This window comes from Ambystoma mexicanum, chromosome 5p (assembly GCF_040938575.1).
Source record: "Ambystoma mexicanum isolate Mex_15411 chromosome 5p, UKY_AmexF1_1, whole genome shotgun sequence".
Taxonomy (NCBI): Eukaryota; Metazoa; Chordata; class Amphibia; order Caudata; family Ambystomatidae; genus Ambystoma; species Ambystoma mexicanum.
In genome coordinates this window covers 846,174,770-846,195,723 of record NC_090930.1, presented here as the reverse complement: position 1 = coordinate 846,195,723, position 20,954 = coordinate 846,174,770, and the positions used below count along the sequence as shown (strand labels likewise).

Below are 20,954 nucleotides of genomic sequence, written 5' to 3'. Positions count from 1 at the left end.
CGGAAGTGGCAGCTTGTACCACCAACCTTTCACGGCATGGGTGCTTAGAAAGAAAGTTAGCATTTGTGGAAGCAGGTCTGTATTTTATTACTTGTCCCTTATGCACATCATGTATAGAACACGGATTCTACAACAATTCTAGCAGTGGATCTCTGTGGGCTGCATGGAATGGTGAAAGGAGTCCCTTTGGAGACCCCTTCTCTGAAACATATGTCAGGTCATACTCCGTTATATACCCCACCCCAAAGCCTCTGAAACCTTGGATATTGCTTTCCTGTATGAAGCATTAGGATAGGTGAAGGTATCTGCCTGTGTGAAGTCTACCTCCAGAGAGATATTGAGCCCATAAGCATCTTTTAAGTCAGAGAGTAGCTCCACCATCCTTTATTCCTCTGGAATTAGTTCTTCATGGTTGTTCGCCCTTCAACAGGGTTTCAACACGAACTGCATTTGGTGGCCACCATTATCAAATATTGATTGAAACAACTGCATAAAGTCAGTTATGGATTGTGTAACATACATTGAAATTGAGGTTGAGTTGGTCCTTGGCAGGGATAGTTGCGTAGATGTGGATGCCAATGTGAAATCAAGGTATGTAGAAGGAACACCGCTGGTCGGCAATGTCTATGCTGTTTGGAGGCCCTTCAAGGCAGACTTCATGCCCGGGCTCTTGGGAATGTGGAATGGATGCTTACTGGTGTCCTTACCGGCTTTGTTGGGAGCAATGGGACCAAATTGTTTCTTCGGATCTGAATAATAAACCAAAAGCGTGGCCTTATTTAAAACATGTATCATGTTGAGATGGAATTCTTCCCATTTCTCTATTGAATCAGATTTCACTGGGAATCTTATGTGATGTGTGCCGGGTAAGTCGTCAGTCAAGGAAGAGTGTCTATTTCTTTTTGAAGATGAGGAGGCATGATGGGAGTCACTTCTTGAGTGTGATCTATTCCTATATTTTCTGGCACTTTGGTCCTCTCCTGGGTTTGTTCAGTCGACTCAGAGCTCCTGCAATAAGAGGATTTTCTTTTTGAAGGGTACTACTAGGCAATTTAGATGTCATGTTTCCGAGAGCCATTTCAGATGATATCTCTTTTAATACTTTAGGAGTCATCAATTGACACAAGCTGCAATCAGCGACTTTGTTACGGGTACTGAGACCCCAAAGGTAGATCCTGTGAGGATAAGTAATCGACATTTTAGCATCACATTTCTTACCATTTTGGAACCGAGGGTTTTGAGGGCAGCATTCTCAGAAGAAAGTCAAGAAAATTGAAATGCATCAGAACAAAGTCATAGGTGTGAAATAAACGTTCCTGAGAAACATGGGGAGCATGTGGAAAAAAAGAACTAAGGTCATTTATAAAGATGCCAACGTCAGGACTGGCCTTGGGGAAGAACGTGTTGTGGGATCTCAATGCAGGTGTTACACGGCATACCCTGCTGTCAAGAAGGTATCCAAGTTCTGCTAAAGCACGAAGAATATATCGAAGATGAAGAATCTGTCGGAGAACACAACCCATTAGAAAGTGTATTTGAAATCACAGCTATAGACTCATGCTATAGGACAACACATCATATGTGAAACATGAATTAGTGTGTGAAGAAATGAGGGGGCACAGTTCATTTAAACATCCTTTATTGACCATTCAAGTAAAAAGATACAGTGAGCCACACAGATACTTAAACTCAAACATCTACCACCGCCTCTTTAGCAAGAACCTTCTCCTTCATCTGACCTCACATGTTCTACCCTGACTGTAATGTCAGTGGGTTCTTGGTGAAGAGAAAGCTACAGATTGTACAGTTTTAAAGAGTGAGTAAACTCACAATCTTACAGGCACTGACACTCCTCCTGGTTCAGTAATTACTGTTATCCACCATCGTACCAAATTTAAATTAAAAAGCAAGACACTGAAAACACCACTTCAAGCTGTAATGGATTTTGTAAAAAGAATGTACTGTTTACAATCAACCACTTCAGTTGTAATATACATACTAGTAAAGTACAGAATAAGATAACTTTATGCCAGAAGTATCAGAACGCAGTCTGATAAATGGAATGTACTTTTACCGTAGTAAAAAGAAGCACTGTATTGAATTAAAAGTTATACATAAAAATAATGAAGGACATACATTTTATTGTTCCCATACAGCTGCCTCATGCATTGTTAACTATTTTATGCATAATGCATCATATGGATCTTGTAAAAACAAAGACAATGAAAGGTGTTCTGAGATGATTTTTAGAAACGATTTTGAAGTTATAATGTTGTTTGAATAATCAATATTGTTGATTTTAGCCGGTTTCTGCAGTAGGCTCCTCTTTGATATCAGCTAGAAAAGAAAACAATATAAAATAAAAGTATTATAATAAGAATAAAACTTGTCTCTCCAACTCATTTTTTGTTCTAGTCTTTTCTAATGTTAACCAAGCCAAGTACCCTGAATCCAACACTGCGTCACGTTAGATGATTCACAAGCATCCTTGTAACTACTCACTTACCATGTCAAGCTCACACATTTTGGAGATGTCATGACTTCAAGCCATGAAGATACATTTATTTAAATGCAATTGTCTTTCGAAGTTCTGCATGAATTTTTCTTTAAGCTGGGAAAAAAAAATCTTAATGCTGCTGAACACTTTCGAGAAGTCTGTGCTAGAAAGAATTGTTGATCCTTGAATGGAAATACCACCACATACAGAAGGAAGTACCTTAAATGATACAAATTCGAAAGTAAGCATTGTGTAACTCAACTCATCTCTCATTAACTTCTGCCCTTCTCCTGCCAGTTCTCCTCCTGCTCCCCCTGTGGCCTTTTCGCCCCTAACGACGGGTGTACCTCTTCCCTGTACACCCCCTCGGAAGACCTTTAAAGGCGCTGACCAGCTTCACTGAGCTACCCTCAATTCACTCTCTGCTGTTAAACACTCCTCTGACATCTATCAACACCATAAAGACTTTGACCTCAATGTCCTCGCCCTCACTAAGACGTGGTTCAATGCCAGCTGTGTCACTGCTTTTGACACTCTCCTTCACGAGGGCTATAAGATCCTCTTCATGCCCAGGTCTAACCGGTCTGCTGGGGGAGTGGCCCTTACCTTCCGTGAACGGGTCCCTGCTTTCATCATACCTACTCAATCCTACTCCTCATTTGAATGCCTTGTCTGCAAGCTTTGTGTCTCTCCTATCCTCTCGCTCACTCTCACCACTATCTACAGCCCCGTCAGAGTGGGCCTACCTTGCCTCCTCTCTCCTGATATCTACCTCTAAGCTTCTCCTTGGAGGCTTCACTATTCCTCTTGACTCTGCTGACGAGACCTCCTTAATCTTCTGCAACCCCTTTGACTCACTTTTCCTCACCATTCTTCCCTCCGGTCCGACCCACTCAGCGAAAGAGGGACCACTACTAGACAGAGCAGCTTATTTACAGATCCAGAAATACCTAGAAACAAACAATTTACTTGGTACGATACAATCTGGATTTAGACCTAAGCATGGGCCAGAAACAGCCCTATTAGATCTTAAAACTCAAATTGAGAATCTAAAAGACAATGGCAAACTGGCCCTCCTACTACTTCTTGACCTATCGGCAGCTTTTGATTTGGTTAATCATCAAATTCTCTGCCGCCATCTGAAAATATCTGCCCACTTTTCGGAAAAAGCTACCAACTGGATCAGTTCCTTCTTAGACAACAGACACATGAGAGTATCTTTTCCTACCTCATCCGCAGATCCGACCCCAGTGCCGTGTGGAGTGCCACAAGGTTCTTGTGTGTCACCGACACTTTACAATGTATTCACCAAACCACTGTTTGATGTACTTGATTATCTGGGTGTCACCTATACCAATTACGCTGATGACACCCAGATACTCATTCCCATCACTGGTGACTACATGACTGACTCCAAAGCCTTGAATGACATCTACCAATTCATCCAAACATGGATGGCCCAACACAAGCTCTGTCTCTATGATGACAAGACAGAGCTCCTCATCCTGGGGACCCAACAGAGACTGAATAAGCTCGACCCATGGTTCAAAACCTTCGACATTGATGGCAATTCCATCAAAGTATCTAAAGACACCAAAACTCTAGATATATATCTCAATTCCACGCTCTCTCTCAACAGACAAAGCAATGCGGTTGTCACGGCCTCTTCTTGTACATGCAAGCTTATCACAGCCTGCCGCCCCTTCCTCACTACACAGAACTGCATTACTCTGGCTAGGACATTAGTTATGTCTAAACTTGATTACTGTAATGCACTATATCAAGGGACAAACCAACGCAACCTCAACAAACTCCAGGTCACCCAAAATAACGCTATTAGAGCTGCCCTCAATATCCCTAGATCTGCACACATCTCTGAAACTAGGAAGAGCCTACACTGGCTCTCAGTTACCCAATGGATCTCACTGAAATCCCTTGCACTCACACACAAATGTGTAAATAATCAAGCACCCTTATACCTAGCCTCTCGATTCTCTCAACATGCCTAACCATTCCCAGATACAAACTCCAGAAAGCCGGTGGTGTTAGCTTCCCTGTCCTAGCCTCCAAACTATGGAACCTACTTCCACTCTCCACCAGATCCATATCCTCTCCTACCTTATTTAAGCAGAGAGCCAAGCAATGGATATCCAGCGCACTGGACTAACCGTCACTCACCCCGATACTCCACTATCTTCTTTTCTCTCTTGACATCTACCTCCGGCCTATTGTACTCCCATGTACTATATTTATTGCATCTTTCTGTACATGTTTACTGCCTGTATTCTAATTTAACTATAACGTGTGCCTTATCTGTAACGATAACCGTTGCTTAACTGTACCTGCCATTCATTGTTGTGCAAAGATACGCGCCCAGATGCCCTCGGGCCTGGTGCGCTATACAAATAAATAAAATACAAATATTTATTTGTTCTCAGACGACCATTACAAAAAAACATTTGAATGCCCCAGCATTATTTGCAAGTGCCCTAGGGACGGAACCCGTGCAAGGGGCAAATCATGATCTAGAGAAAATTAATCAAAAAAAGAAGAAATTGGGTAGGACTGATATGCACGGGAAATTCATGCTTGAGTACCTGAAGGCTGGTATAATACCAGAGGGACACCAGGTTAAGAATATCCTCCGGATTTCTGTTGATAATCCCCGGTTTAAAAAAAACGTCAGTGGTATGGGTAATAAATGCTCACGTGATTGGAATATCCTCATCATTGAAACAGCGGAAGAAGAGGCCAAGATTCAGGGAGAGGAACTGGCAGCCCAAGAAAAACAGTTTATTGATAATAAAGTGATGTAGGATGCCAAGAAACAACTGGAGAACTTAGAGGAAGAGATTAAGAAGTTCAAACACATTAATCTAAACCGGAAAGTGGTGAAACTAAAGAAAGATCCCAACAACTATAAAGAGGAGAAAATGTACCCGTACCTAAAGGACCCGTTCTACACTGACATGACTGTGGGGTATAGTAACCGACGCCAAAATAGGTATGTGACTTTTTCCAATACCTCAGGGTCTTCTAGTGACTCTGATCAGGTGTCTGGCGCTGTAGAGGGACCTAGACCAATGAGGCAGAGGCCATGAACAGGTTTTTTCAGGGGAGGGCAACAGGGATGCACAAGACAACAACAACCAAAATTCGCACAAAGGATGCGGACAAGGCAATGTACTCAAACCAACAGTAGACGACAAGATACCTAGCCTCAATCTGTCCAACTATACATTGAGTAAGTCTGGACAGACCTTTTAGCAAAAGGATTGTTACATATGCTGACAGCTAAAGCAGATCCCTTTACCTGTGAAATGGAATTGCAAAAATGATTTTGCAACATCCGCCTCAAACACTTCTTTGAAGTATACCTACCCGCCCACTGTGGAGACTCAGATGATAGTGGACAATGCTCCATGGAGATAGAGAACATAACAGGCTTGAAACTTAAATCCAATTTTGTCCCACCCCAACACACATGTCTGCACGAACTCATAGCGTTTGAAAACATTGTAGTCAAACAAACGTTAGAGGCCATCAAAAACATAACTTCTATGAGGATAATCTGAATAGGGAGGAAAGGGTACATTTGAAAAACTTTTGTAACAAACACGACAACACAATTAAGCCCGCCAATAAAGGTGGTGACAGTAATGAACACAGAAAACTATGAGACAGAATGCATGCGACTGCTCAGTGACGAACAAGCATATAAAAAGCTGGGTCAGTTTGACCAACAGTGCACATACTGAAGGGTGTATAAACCTAGAGAAACGACATTTCCTCTGCAAAACATATCCAAAGACGGCTGCCTTCTATATTTTTCCCAAAGTGCATACAAATAGGATCCAACCACCTGGGAGATCCATTGTCTCAGCCATCAACTCTCTGTTGGAACCTTTGTCTGTATATACAGAATATCTTCTGAAGCCATTTGTGGGTAGAATGCCTTCATATGTGAAAGACTCCACAGACATGATTAAGCATAGAGGCGTTATATACGTCCATTCCACAGATGGAATGTTTTACCGTTTCAGCATTGAGTTTGGATCAGCGCGCTATTCCACACAATCCATCCACAGGCTTCATTCTAGAATGTGTGAGGCTGGCCATGACTGAGAATCTTTTTCTCTTTAAACATCAATTATTCAAACAATAAACGGGTGTGAGTATGGGGGGAAACCTTTGCCCCTGACGTGGCCAATGTATACATGGCTAATTTTGAAGCTTTGCTCATCTCAGGGTACAACAACACATTTGGGAATCACATCACCACTTAGAAGCGATACTTCGATGATGATTTTTTGATTTGGAGGGGCGCACAAACATCATTGATGCAGTTTCATATATGGTTGAATGAACATGACACCAATATAAAATTCACCATTGACTGGAGCATGGAGGAGGTCAGTTTCCTAGATCGAAACATTTTTAAATCAGGAGAGGGACTTAACACCACCTTGTATAGGAAGGCAACAGACCCTAATAGTCTGTTACATTTTACCAGCTTTCACCCGGCGGGTCTCAATCTGCATTTACTATTTGGCCAATTTTTGCGCATACGGAGGAATTGTTCCAAACGGCAAGACTTTGAACAGCATGCAGATCTCCTTGAGAGTAGACTCTTGGATAGAGGGTATCCCAAGAAAATGGTCAAGGACAATTATAAGAGAGCAGCAAATACACATTGTGAGGTGCGCCTTACAACACAGGAAAAAACAGTGAATGTCAGGCTAATGTCATGACCCTTGCACCTGGCCCTCACTGGAAAGTCAGCCTTCCAGTTAGGGCCAGGTTAGGGCCAAGTCAAAGGCCTTAAAACCTCATCCAAGACTCTCTTGGAGTCAGTCCTGGCGCCAGGCTCATAACCATCACGAAGACCAACATTAGAATTGGACTATTTACTTGGGACTATTTAACTTGGGGGGGTCCAGCCAACATGGAGGCATGGAGGCACACACATAGCTCAGTTACAAGGAACTGAGCTATGCGGTCTAGTCTTTTGGGTGTGGCAGGCCTGGAACTACTTTACCTGGACTACCTTGGGTGTGTCAGGCCTGGGACTATTTTATCTGGACTACTTTACCTGAGACTATTTAAACCACACCCAAACAGCAGAACATGCTTTGCCTTATTCTGCTGTGGGCAGCGTAACGCTCACCGTGAAGAGAGAGAAAGAACACTACAAAACTTACCTGGAACAGTATCCTGTCTTCAATCCATCGCTGACTTCAGTTCCACTCACCTGAAGGTACGAACTCCATCATCCGGCACTGCATGCATCCTGGAATACCATAACCTGGAAAGAGGAGAAAGAAAGACAGCATTAGTAAGCGTTTACTCACGTTTCCTCCTGAATGAAGAAAGCCACACAATTCTTACTTGGATAGTCATCTCCTGGTCAGTATCACTGCTGGAACATTAAGGCACTCGGCGATGAACATCACAACCTGCAAGTAGAGAAAAGACACATGTTAGCAATATAAAAGGCGAAACAGCGTTGTGCATCGCGCATTACTCACCGGACAGCATCACGCACACCGCCCTTTTTCCTACCGGCCCATGCTCATCTTCAAACTGCATGACAGCACCAAAATACCTTTCCATACCTAAAAGGAGAGAAGCAAGAAATTATTATTCGAACTAAGAGGAACATAAGAACTGCATATAAATACTGTAAAGCAGCAAACCTACGGAGTCGCAGCAGGCCTGGATTCCCGCAGGGGGGCTTGCACGAGTGAAGTAACTCGGTCGCTGCTCGCTCCCCACATCTACATGCTCCTGCCACGAGGAGCAGGATGGAGAATCCACCTTTTACAATATTAAGGTGAGGAGAAAGCCCAAGGTGGAGGAAGGAGTTGAAGCCAAGGGAGGTGGGAAAACATAAAGACAATCTGGTATTGAATCCAGCTCTCCTATATTGCAGACCCATATTTAACCAGAGGCCTTACCAAGGGACCGGGAGAGGCTTCAAGAGTGGAAATCATCCAACCAGGGCTGGGTGGCGTCCCGGTGGATACCAATTGAGCGTAACAGAACACAAAGCCTCAATAATATTATCCACCTGGGCGTCATGGAGACTTCAGAGTCTGACCAGTTAATTCAGTTGTTGGGACAATTACGCACTGAAGCACATTCAGCCAGGCAAGAAACCAACGCTATTAGGAGGGATTTGATTGTTACTAAGGATTGTACCGACGAAATAAGTAGACAATTGCTCCAATCACAGGAAGGACAGACCCCATTGCCTGGTAACATTCTGCCAGCACCTGCACCAACTTCTTCTACCAATCCAGTACAAATAACCCTTCCTGAGGCAGTTCCTTTAGCTCCACCTGAACGATTTACAGGGGACCCCAAGAAGTACGCAACGTTCATGAACCAGTGTCGTCTTCATTTCCTTTGCAGACCTGGGGCTTTTCCTAACGACCAAACGCGGGTTGCTTTTGTCTTGTCATATCTGAGTGGCAGTGCTGCGGATTGGTCGGTACCATTGGTAAGTCAGGATAACCCGTTGTTACATGACTTTGGGGGTTTTCAGATGGAATTGGAAAAACTTTTGTCATACCGAAGGCCAAGCATTAGACAAACTTTTATCACTCCGTCAAGGAAGTCAAGACTTGCTTACATATATAGCAACATTTAACAGACTAGTCGTTGAAGCTGGGCGGCATGAGGAAGAAAGGACCATGCTATTTCATTGGGGTCTACGAGGGGAACTAAAGGATGTCCTTGCTCAAGTGGTTAACCCACCTAAAGACTGTGGAGAATTCATCAACCTTGTGGTGCAATTAGATCACAGATTACAAGACCGAAAAACAGACCGGATAAGGTTAGACACTCGAGCTGTGTATGTCCGGTCAAAAGATACTGTTCCATGTACAATGGAAAACACGGTAGAACCCATGCAAATCGGAGGTGTACGGCCCCCTTTAACTAAAACTGAAAGAGACAAGAGAAGGCAACAGCAATTATGCTTATATTGCGGAAAATCAGGCCACTTCCTCAAAGAATGTCCAGTGAAACCACCATGGAGAACTGCTGGAGCCACAGAGAAGGAAGATAATTTTTTTTTTTTTATTGGTTTGTACAAACCTTTAAAATACATCATTTGTCAAAATCCAATCGTAAATATAAAGCAAAACAAAACTAGACAAGGCAGAGCATATAAGCTTGAGACATGCATGAGACAAAGTTCCATCCTTTTGTCAGTGATCAAGCCTTAGGTGCCAGCTGAGCCTTATCGAGAAGATCCCTATGGGCTTCATCTGAGGGTTTACACAGTGTTAAGCGCTACCCTGAAGTCCCTGTACTGCGGCATCAGATGACTCAAGACTCCTTTCAATCTCATGCAAGAATAAAGTCAGCACCCTTGTCAGTTTTGTGTTGGAGCCCGTAAACATCAAGTGCCACCATTCTTCAGAACTCCTCAGTGAGTATTCATTTAACATTTGGCCCAAGTGTTTAGTTCTTAAGGATCTATGGAAAGGGCAGAATAGGACAAGATGTTTGAGTGTTTCAGTGCAGGTTTTACAGAACCTGCATACTGTGTCTAACTTGTCCCTTCCAGCCCAGTTCTTTGTTCGTTCTTTTGTTCTAAACAGATTTAGGCGAAATCTCATGAAAGTGGCCCTCCTCCTGTTGTCTGGGAATAAGACCACATAATTTTGCAATTTGTTAAACGCTCTTGCTTCACTAGGGGCATCTCTCATTGTTTTCGAGGTCCTTCGGTCTGTGCTTGTTTGAATCCAGTCTAATTCCCAAATCTTTTTCTTTACCATCATTGGATTGGCGTGCAACGTTTTGATATTTGTCTCGTACATGGTCAAAAGCTCTTCACATTTTTTTGACCATATGACTAACAGCCCCTCTGGGTTCGCATTTCCAGGATTCCTCAATATTTTGTATTGGGGAGCGGCATCAGGCAGCGTGATTTTCCTGAATAGAGCCAAGGCATTCCACGCAATACGGGCCTCAATGGATATCAGGCCTAGCTCGTATCGCAAGCACACTGTTGAAGTGCTATTTGGTAGGTGTAAGGTTTTCACCCAGAAGATGTGTTCTAGGGTTGACCAGAGTTCCACTGGACACCCAAAGGCATTTTCAGCTCCATATATGAGAGCTGGAACAACCTTCTGTTGGTAGAAGGATATCACTGGCTTAAGCGAAAACTTCCCATATCTTTTATTTAGGATCATGGCTTGGGAAGCAAAATTTCGGCATTTTGTTTTCGCGGTCTCCACCCAAGGGTTGTCATTTAAGTTTGTGTTGACTTGCATGCCGAGATATCTTGTGCTTTCTACCGTAATTAGTTTCTCTTTTCCTAAATGCCAACAGAATTTATTGCTATTCCGGTAGCGGCCCGTTTGCAGATTTTGCAGCATCAAAATTTCACTTTTTGTGTTGTTGATGTACAGGCCGTTGTTATCCGCATAGCGTTCTACTGCGTATATTTTGCGCTGAAGGCCGATTGGAGTGGTGTCTAGCAGGATTAGGTCATCAGCGTACAACATCCAGCTTAGAACAGAGCCATGTATCTTAGGGGAAAAGGATCGAGGCTTATCAATAGCAATGCCGATGTCCGAGAGGAATAAATTAAATATAATTGCCGCCAGGGGGCAACCCTGTTTAACTCCACAAAAGGTGTTGATTTCTTCTGTAAGAGTTCCACGTTGTTCAAGGCGCACTCTAATGGTTGTTGCAGTGTGGATTTCTTTAATGGCGGCTAATAAACTCTCCGGACAGCCCCAGTTTGTCATCTTGGTCCACAAAAGTTCTTGGTCGATGGAATCGAAAGCATGGGAAAAGTCTATCAGGGCCAAGTAGACCTTTTTGCCAGATCTAATTGCTTCCATCTTCAGCAGATTTATTAGCAAGAGGTTTAGACCACAGCCGACCCCTTTTACAAAGCCCGTCTGTCGATCGTCAAAGTGGTTGCTATCTTTAATCCATTGTGACAATTTCTGTTGGAGCATTGTTGCATACACTTTGCCTAATACGTCCAGAAGCGCTATTGGTCGATAGTTTTTTGGCTCAAGGCGATTTCCTTTTTTGAAGATAGGAACTATTATTGCAGATTTCCAGGAGTTTGGAGTTGCACATCTTCTGCTGATTCGGATGAATAGTTCTTCGCAGAACTCTGCCCATTGCTCAGGGTTTTGCTTTATAGTAAAGTTAGTAAGGCCGTCCGGCCCTGGGGCCCTTGAGGCGCTCACGTTTTTGATGATTTGAAGTAGATCCGCTTTGGGAAAAGTGAGGTCCCATTTTGTTAGATTTGGTGTTGTCGGGGCCATCCATTTCCCTTTTTTACTGTACAAATTTTCAAAGTGTGAGGTCCACCCTGCTTCTGAAACTGTGTTTGTCGTCAGTGCTCTTTGGGGAGCTCCTTCATTGTTAATTAGGCTCCAAAATTCAGATGAGTTTTTATTTCTCATCTTTTGCAGCATCAGTTCAGCATCGTTTTGGAGCATTTGAGCCTTGTGAGAGCGAATCCAGTTTTTGTACTTCTGTTTTGCAGCATGTATACCTTGCATAGACGTTGTAGGATCTTTGATTTTTAAGTGTCTGATAGTTGCACGAAGTTCTCTCTTTCTCCTCATAACCTCTGCGTCGAATTTGTGTTTATTTGCAAATCCAGAGTTTCTCGATCCATGTTTTTTTTCCACAAACAGTTTGAGAAGATGGACGTATTCCACTCCAAGGTCAGTCTTGATAAAACTTTCTGAGATTTTGGCGACTTCATCAGGGTGGAGTGAGAGCCTCACACGGTTAGGCTCTACCAAGATCTGATGGTTCCAGCATTTGTTAAGAGGTTGTTTCGAAGCTTGCAGGGTTAAAATTATCATCTCATGATCACTTTGGGTCATCTGTTTTACTACAAATGACAGAGTTGATTGTTGGATCTTTTCTGAGACGAAAAAATAGTCTAAAGTGGATTTTTGTTTGAGTCGTCTCCATGTTGGCGCGGCAGGTATATCTCCGGCAGTGTTTCCATTAAGCATTTCAAGATCTCTGGCTTCCATTTCTACCATCCATTTTACGGCCAGGTTATTTGATACATTAAGGACTGCATTGTTTTTCCGTCTTAGGTCTATACAGTTGATATTCAAGTCTCCGCATATGATTATGTTATGTGACTCATTTTTGATCATTAGGTCATCAATTATTGAGGAGACTTTATCTATAAACAGAGTTGTCCCGGCCAGGGTATGGTTCCAGTATAGGTTCAATAGATGGAAATGTGTTATGTTGGCTGGTTTAGGGTCTGCCGAAGCTATTGTTGTTACTTGGATGAATGGCGACAAATTTACAGTGTTTATTATACGGCATCCAGAACTTTTTTTAACTAAAGTCAGCAGGCCTGCCATGGGTCTTACTCTGGTTTTTTTGGCGGCCGGATTAAAGGCCACTTCATAGGTGTCCACGGTCGGGCAAGTTGTTAGCCATGTTTCCTGGAGGCATACCACATCAAGCTCATCCAACCAAGGATCTTCAAGGAGGTGGGAGAAGCCCCTGGTGTTCCAGGATCCAATCCTGAACTCCAGTTGCTCCTCTACCACATGGCATTATCTTCTTGAGGGTCTGCATAGAGCTTCCGCCAGCCAGGACCAATCTTTTTGGTTAGTGCTTGATTTTTTAAGGATTTTTAAGTCATCACTACTTTGTTCAATGGCACCAATACCTTTAATAGTGATCTTGATGTTTTCGTCTTTTGAGAGTTTTCCCAAAACATTCCCAGTAGAGCTACAGGATGGTTGAGATTTCTTGGAATCGGATCCAAGGTGTAGTTCACTCTCACTAGAATTGTCAAACAAAGTGGTTTCAGAGTCTCTCTTTACAGAAGACAGTTCTTGATGTACATTGTCCGATTTAATTTTATAAGTTTCTGTCGAGTGCTCCATTTTGGCGTACTCAGATAGTTCTGAAATGTCATAGCCCATGGACATGAGTGCAGATGCAGCATCCGTGACAATGTTCAGGACAATTCTGGATCTGAAGTGAAGGATGACTTTATCATTATGATCCTCGTTCTCAAATTCTACGGTCTTGATGTCGTCGGAGCGAATCGTTCTAAGAGATGGTACATGCTGGAATAGGCATAGAACGTTTGTTCGATTTAAGATGAGATTGTCACTATGTTCAATGCGTTCCAACCGGACTTTGTGGAGTGATAATCCTTTTTCACTACATCCTTTGTCTATTCTGTTTTTTTGACGCTCTTCATTAAGATATGAGCCATGAACTAAGTCCTTGGTCTCGTGTCCGGCTGGTCTTGATCTAATTTTGTTTTCATTGTTAGGATCAGGCCTAACATAGGATTGTCCTTTTCGGGCGCCATTATTTCTTAGGCCCTCTTCCAGATCTAGAACCCTTTTCGTCGTCGGTTTAGAGGTTGGCTGTGAGTGCACAAGGGCTTTTCGTCTGTCTTCCAAAGTTTTAAACGTAGGACTCACAGGGACGACCTTTTGCATCTCCTGTACAGTGGACATTTCAGGTAGAGTGCATATTCTTGAGACTCCAATTGGTATTTGGGTGATTTCCAGATCATATTCGTCGTTTGATTTTTTTTGTAGTTCAGGAGCAACTGCCTTGACTTCTGCTTCCGTGTCAGCAGCTAGGACCTCAGAATCCAACTCCTCATACACGGAGAGGTTAGTGAGGTCAATAGAGGTTTCCTCTGCAGGTTCAGAAGGCAATGTTGGGATCTTACCATTTATAGTTACACTGTCAATGGAAAGATCTTTTTTAGGTGCAGAACCTCGTTCATCTGTGAGAGTATTATTGACAGTGACATTGACAGTTTTTAAGTTCCGGAGAAATTTTCTTGAGTTATTTCCAAGTCTCTGATTTTTAGTTTTTTGATTTTTTGTTTTTTTTGTCTGTGCTGGTTTGGGGGCCCTTGGGCCTGTTTTCTGAAATGTGGTTCCTTTAAATATATCAAATATTTGACTTTTTGGCTCATCTGTTTGTGGAATTGAGGATGCCCAGGGCACGCAAGGGACACCCGTGTCCGATGTAGGTACTGATGTCGTAGGTGTTTGTGGGTCCAGCGTCGCAAGGTTGGATGAGCTCTTGCTACTTTCCAAGACACTAGCAAAGTTTATTTGTTTAAGTACGTCATCAGTCGATTTTTTTTGACCGAGGGCAAGGACCTCCGGCAAGAGTTTTGTAATATCAGGTGTAGGGCCCTGATTACACCAGATTGCAGGTGCTAAGTCGATCGAACTCCCTGAGGGGCTGATCGGTTTGTTTGAAACTAAGCAGTCAGCATTAGGTGTTGTTGTTGTTAGAACAACTGTTGGCCCACCAGGGAGCTTTGTAGATCCCAATGTTTCTATAATGATTTGCGGCCTCCGAGCTCCAGTGTCCTTATAAAGATTGCTGGCGGATATGGAGACAGGGGAGTCAATGGGTGATTGCCCATTGCAGTTTTTAAGGTGGTCTTGGGGCTCCAGTCTCGCTTGTAAATTCGTGTCCTGATGTAAGACCTGTTGTTGTTTGAGCGTGCTCAAGGCTTCTTTGGCGATCTCGGCCAGGAGTTTTCTGTCCAGTTTGTTATTTTCTTTCTGATCTGCTAGAGTTTGCAGGGCTGCGGTTATTTTGGCCTTAACAGTCTCGTTTTCCCTTGTTTCGGTGTTCAGATCTTTTTCAATATTAATTAGTTTTGAATTCATAAGCGCCACTAACGTTGACAAGTCCTTCACGTTATCATTTAATTGCTCATAAAGCTTTAGAAAGGGGGCAATCGAAATTCCAGTAGAAGACATTAATATTGATTGAAGATCTTTTATGCAGGTCGCGTCGAGCTTGGCGTTTGAGCAGCGAGTTTTTTTGTGTGCTTGGACTTTAGATCTTCTGACTTTTGGGTACTCACGTTCTATGAGTGAAGAAACAGAAGAGCGAGTCTCAGACGAGTTTGAACTGGAAATGGAAGAGTCACTTGCCACGCCAATTTGTGTGTTCGTGTATTTTACACATCTAGAGTTAGATGGTCGCGTTTGCAGGGTGTCGTACCTTTGGGGGGCCCGTGCTTGAGAGCAAGAAATACTGGGTGAGGCTGGGCACACAGGTTTTTCTTGATGGGGCGGTGTGTTGCTCAAAGTGACCATCGGGTTTAGGTATAGGGTAGTCCTGTTTACCCCTAGTTGTACATTATTAGTAGGTACTGAGGGTGTCCATTGTTTTTCTCGACCTGCTGGAGGGCTGACTCTTCTAGGTGCGAGTTTGCGGTCTCTATTTATTTGTGAAATTCCCTGTAGAATTTTGTTTACCACTTCTAGTGAGTCTCTCCTGTTATTCATGGGAGCCGGGGAGGCGTGTCCTTCATGTGGAGTGCTTAAGGGGTGTTGTGGCGTGGCCAGGGAACAAAATACATCTTCTTCTATTTCAGAGGTTATCTCAGCATTGATATTCTCCAGAACAGTTTGATCACAGGATTTCGAGGCTGCTTTAGAGGGCGCACAACGTAAGGGGCACGTTCGTGATTCAAGAGGTTCTGACCGATTTAGGTCAGGTGTGCCTTTAATTTTGTCGGTATTTCCGCAGTTTTGCGCTGTGTGGGCACGCCAAGCTAGTACAATCAGTTTCGGCAAAGAAGCTGTGGGAAGATTTCCGACGTAGTACGATATAGGGGGTGGTGAATAGAGTACATTCAGACTAGAACAGGGAGCACTGGGAGTGGACGCGGCTTCCCGCTCCATGCCACGCACGTCCAGCTCGGGTGCGGCCACGCGGGACTCCGCTCCAGATTCCGCTCCCCCCCCAGCGTCCGCCGCCGAGTCAGACGCAGACACCTCCAGAACAGAGGCAGAGTCAGGCAAGCAACAGCGAGGAACAACCCCATCCTCGGCCGGCGATCCAGCCACTGGGCCGCACCCGCCGACAGCCCACACGTCTCTCTGAGTCAAGCCACGTGGGCCAAAGTGAGTGGAATAAGGCGGACCTGGGTTTTCTGCTGTGTTCACGGCCGTGAGGCAGTCTTCGTGACCGCCGGCCTCCTTCCTCTCATACCCCCCCTCCTCCTCTGGACACGGTAGCAACACTCGCAACGAGGGGTCTTTAATGCCATCTGCAGAATTGCGTAGTGGAGAGCAAGGGAGAGGGGTGGGCAGGGGGCCAGGCGATGGACAATGCTTTGGGTGAGGATGAGGGTGGGCACACAACAGCATGTCTACAGGTGAAGGCTTGGAGACCAGTGGTGGGGTTAGGGACTGGAGGGCGTTTTTCTTCGCCGTGTAGATTTTGGAAGTCGGCTGACTCGACTGAATCGCAAGTAAGTCTGCATCTGAGTGAGTTCCAATGGGGCACACCTGTGTGTCTTTTGCAGGTTTCGTGACAGTGACAGAGTCAGTGTCATTGAAAAGAGTTAATTTAGTACTTACACGAGATGTAGCTAATGCTTCAGTGGAGCTGTAAACCGCCACGCTATTCCCACGCCGCCGCTGTAGTCTAGTGTGGGGGGGGGAGGGCAGACGGTTGATGTAAGCTTTCCCACGATGGCTGGACAAGGTTTCCTCCTTCGGTAAGGAGCTACCTGCCCCTCACCCTCACCTCCACACCAGAACACCAAAACACACTGCGCACACCGCGCGCTCCGCGTGTGTTAGAGGTTTTAAACTACTTGCTCCTGGAAGCAGTAACAGTGATGGTAAACAGACTCCAGGTAGCAGGTAAGGCAGCAGAAGAAAGAGCCTGGGCAGTCTCAGGCTCACCAAAACACACTGCGCACACCGCGCGCTCCGCGTGTGTTAGAGGTTTTAAACTACTTCCTCCTGGAAGCAGTAACAGTGATGGTAAACAGACTCCAGGTAGCAGGTAAGGCAGCAGAAGAAAGAGCCTGGGCAGTCTCAGGCTCACCAAAACACACTGCGCACACCGCGCGCTCCGCGTGTGTTAGAGGTTTTAAACTACTTCCTCCTGGAAGCAGTAACAGTGATGGTAAACAGACTCCAGGTAGCAGGTAAGGCAGCAGAAGAAAGAGCCTGGGCAGTCTCAGGCTCACCAAAACACACTGCGCACACCGCGCGCTCCGCGTGTGTTAGACGTTTTAAACTACTTCCTCCTGGAAGCAGTAACAGTGATGGTAAACAGACTCCAGGTAGCAGGTAAGGCAGCAGAAGAAAGAGCCTGGGCAGTCTCAGGCTCACCAAAACACACTGCGCACACCGCGCGCTCCGCGTGTGTTAGAGGTTTTAAACTACTTCCTCCTGGAAGCAGTAACAGTGATGGTAAACAGACTCCATGTAGCAGGTAAGGCAGCAGAAGAAAGAGCCTGGGCAGTCTCAGGCTCACCAAAACACACTGCGCACACCGCGCGCTCCGCGTGTGTTAGAGGTTTTAAACTACTTCCTCCTGGAAGCAGTAACAGTGATGGTAAACAGACTCCAGGTAGCAGGTAAGGCAGCAGAAGAAAGAGCCTGGGCAGTCTCAGGCTCACCAAAACACACTGCGCACAGGAAGATAATAACAAGGAGTCGGAAAACTACCAAGCCCCGCAAGCGTAGAGATCCTCTTATCGAGCGAGAAGGATGAGCCACAGACCTCACACTTTGCATTACCAGTAATTTTGATCAATCACCAACAACCGTCTCAGATGCATGATGTCGAAGCATACATAGACAGGGGAGCAGTTGGGGATTATGTAGACCAAGATCTGGCAGCAGAGATTATGCTCGACTACTGAAAAAGCTACTACTGTTGATGGGACAGATATAGCTTCCGACCAGTAACCCAAAGTACAGCAGCACTAACGCTACTGTGCCAGGATGGACACCGAGAATCTATTGCATTCGATCTCATCAAAGCTCCTCAGTTTCAACTAATCTTAGGGAGGCCATGGTTGGTAGCTCACAACCCTCTAATGGATTGGCGTGCCAAGAAGTTGACCTTTTCCGATGATTGTGCTTGCACCTGTTATTACCAAGAAAAGGGGAAAACAGACTTATCTACATCTGCTACTCCCAGTACGGCGGCGATTGTACTAGGTGTGACTAGTACTCTACCAAATGAATACCAAGATTTTCAAGAAGTCTTCCAGAAAGAACAAGCCAATACTCTACCTCCGCACAGGCCCTACGATTGTCAGATCGACCTCATACCTGGTAGGCAAATTCCTTGTGGTCGAATCTATGCACTTACTGAACCAGAAAACCTCCATTTGAAATCTTATCTTGATTAGTAGCTGGCAAATGGATTTATCCACCCATCTAAATCACCGGCAGTCAGTCCCTTATTGTTCATACCAAAGAAGGAAGGAGATTTGAGGACTTGCATCGACTATCGCGCATTAAACCAGATCACAGTAAAAAAAAACGTTATCCACTGCCCCTTATTCCTGAATTATTGGATCGAGTCAAAGACGCCCAAATCTATACCAAACTGGACCTTAGGGGGACGTATCTGTTACGCTCACCTGGTATCCACAGGGACGCCACCCAGTCGGGTTACTTGCTGGTATGCTTCTCAGCTTTGCCCTGATGTGGTCTGCGGGGAAGTTTCTGCCTTGTGGTAGAATTAGGTGTGCTTTCCGTCCTGCCTTCTTTGCAGGGGCGCGTTGTCTTTCATGGGCGAGTGCGGTCAAGTTACTTCACTGACGCCGGCCCATTTGATATTGCTCAGGTAGGTCTTATTGCTGTTCTTTAGTTTTGTTGCTCTCCTGCATGCCTTTCTTTGTTTAAAATGTCTCTTTTTTCTCCCTTAGGTATGCGGAGCTTCAGCGCGGCGAACTGGCTTGGTTGAGCACCGCTGGTAAATGATGGCGCATTAAGAGCGCCATGATGCGGTAAGTAAGCGCTATGCGCAGCACTGCAAAGTCTTGCCTTTGCTAACCTGTGTTTTCCTTCCTTGTAGGTCGCAGTGTTCTTCAGCGCGAGTGGAATGTCCGGAGTGGTGCCAGCCGAGACGCGACCCGCCAGGTAAGCCTTTTGAGCAGTTCGTAATTTGTAAATGTCTCTACTGCTTTCTTTATTGTTGCCTCTATCTTCCTCTTTCAGGTCGTTCTGTCCGGGAGGCGTGCAGATTCGAGGAAGCTGTTCTCAGTAGCTGCAAGTGTTTAAAGATGAAGACTGCAGGTAAAATGCTGCTGCTAATGATGTTCCTTTTGTCTCCTTGCAGGTTCTGCTTCTCCGAGGTTCGAGGGAATAGCTGGAAACGGTGAGCGTCACGTTGCAAGCTGCAAAGTAACGCAAAGCATGTTCTCTTGCTCGGATGTGGTTTAAAAAGCCCCAACAAAATAGTCCAGGTAAAGTAGTCCCTAGGCTAGCACACCCAAAACACTAGACCGCATAGCTTGGTTCTTAGGAACCAAGCTATTTGGGTGCCTCCATGTTGGCTGACAATACAATAAAGTAGTTCCCAAGCACATTGTTTTTCATGGTGTATGAGTCTGGCGCCATAGGCGCCAGGACTGGCCCCATGAGGGCTTTTGAAGAGGATGCCAGGCTCTAGAGGCCCGAGTCCTGACTCCACCTGGCCAATGGGTTTGCCAGAGGGGGTTTTGGGCGAGGGTCGTGACAGTATCATCTTGTACGAGTGAAGAAATGAGACAAATGGAAAACCGCCTTTCGTACCAAATACGGCTTGTATGAATACCAGGTAATGCCTTTTGGACTTTGCAATGCTCCTGCTGCATTCCAGTACTTAATGAATGATGTTTTGCGGGAGTTAATCGATGTTTGCGCCCTGGTTTACATTGATGACATCTTAGTGTATTCTGCTACAAAAGGAGACCCTGTCAGGCATGTCCGCTCCGTCCTTACTAAACTCTGCCTACATAAACTGTATGCTAAACTCGAAAAATGCTCTTTCCATGTCACCGAAGTGGAGTTCCTCAGTTTTATCCTCACACCAAAAGGTATCAGAATGGATTGGCACAAGGTAGATGCCATTCTTAACTGGCCGTCGCCAACTTCATCCCAGATTTTTCCCAAATAGAGCATCCAATTACATCACTAGTGAGAAAAAACAATGGAAAGTTCCATTCGACCGAAGAAGCAGAGAAGGCCTTTCAAGAATTTATGAAAAAATTCACTTCTGCTCCAGTTCTACGGCATCCTCGCCCAGACCTCCCTTATATAGTTGAAACAGATGTCTCTAGCATGGCTATGGGAGCTGGTCTCTCACAAAGGGACCCAGGAACTGGCCAGTTACACCCTGTGGCCTTCTGGTCACGAAAATTCTCACCTCCCGGACTCAACTATGCTATCACAGACAAAGAACTATTGGCTATAAAATCAACTTTCAAGGCATGGCACGCTATCTCCTTGGTGCTAGACATACTGTCACGGTCATAACTGGTCATCGAAACCTGCAATACCTAAATGCAGCAAAGGCTCAATCATCCCATCAACTGCGGTGGACTCTTTTCTTTGCTGAATATGACTATGTGATCACCTACCGGCCAGGAGTCTGAAACGGAAAGGCTGACGCCTTGTCCTGCATGGGTGTTGATGAA

General features: G+C 44.8%; 1 protein-coding gene across 1 annotated transcript in view; it reads right to left on the bottom strand.

The window, feature by feature from the left end:
• Positions 1–1,624: 1,624 nt before the first annotated feature.
• NME8 (NME/NM23 family member 8) overlaps positions 1,625–20,954 on the bottom strand; it is a 2,398,321-nt gene continuing 2,378,991 nt past the window's right edge. Inside the window, exon 25 of the mRNA XM_069613833.1 lies at positions 1,625–2,337. Coding sequence (XP_069469934.1) covers positions 2,300–2,337 — 38 coding nt within the window. The 3' untranslated portion in view covers positions 1,625–2,299. The remainder of the gene's footprint in view (positions 2,338–20,954) is intronic.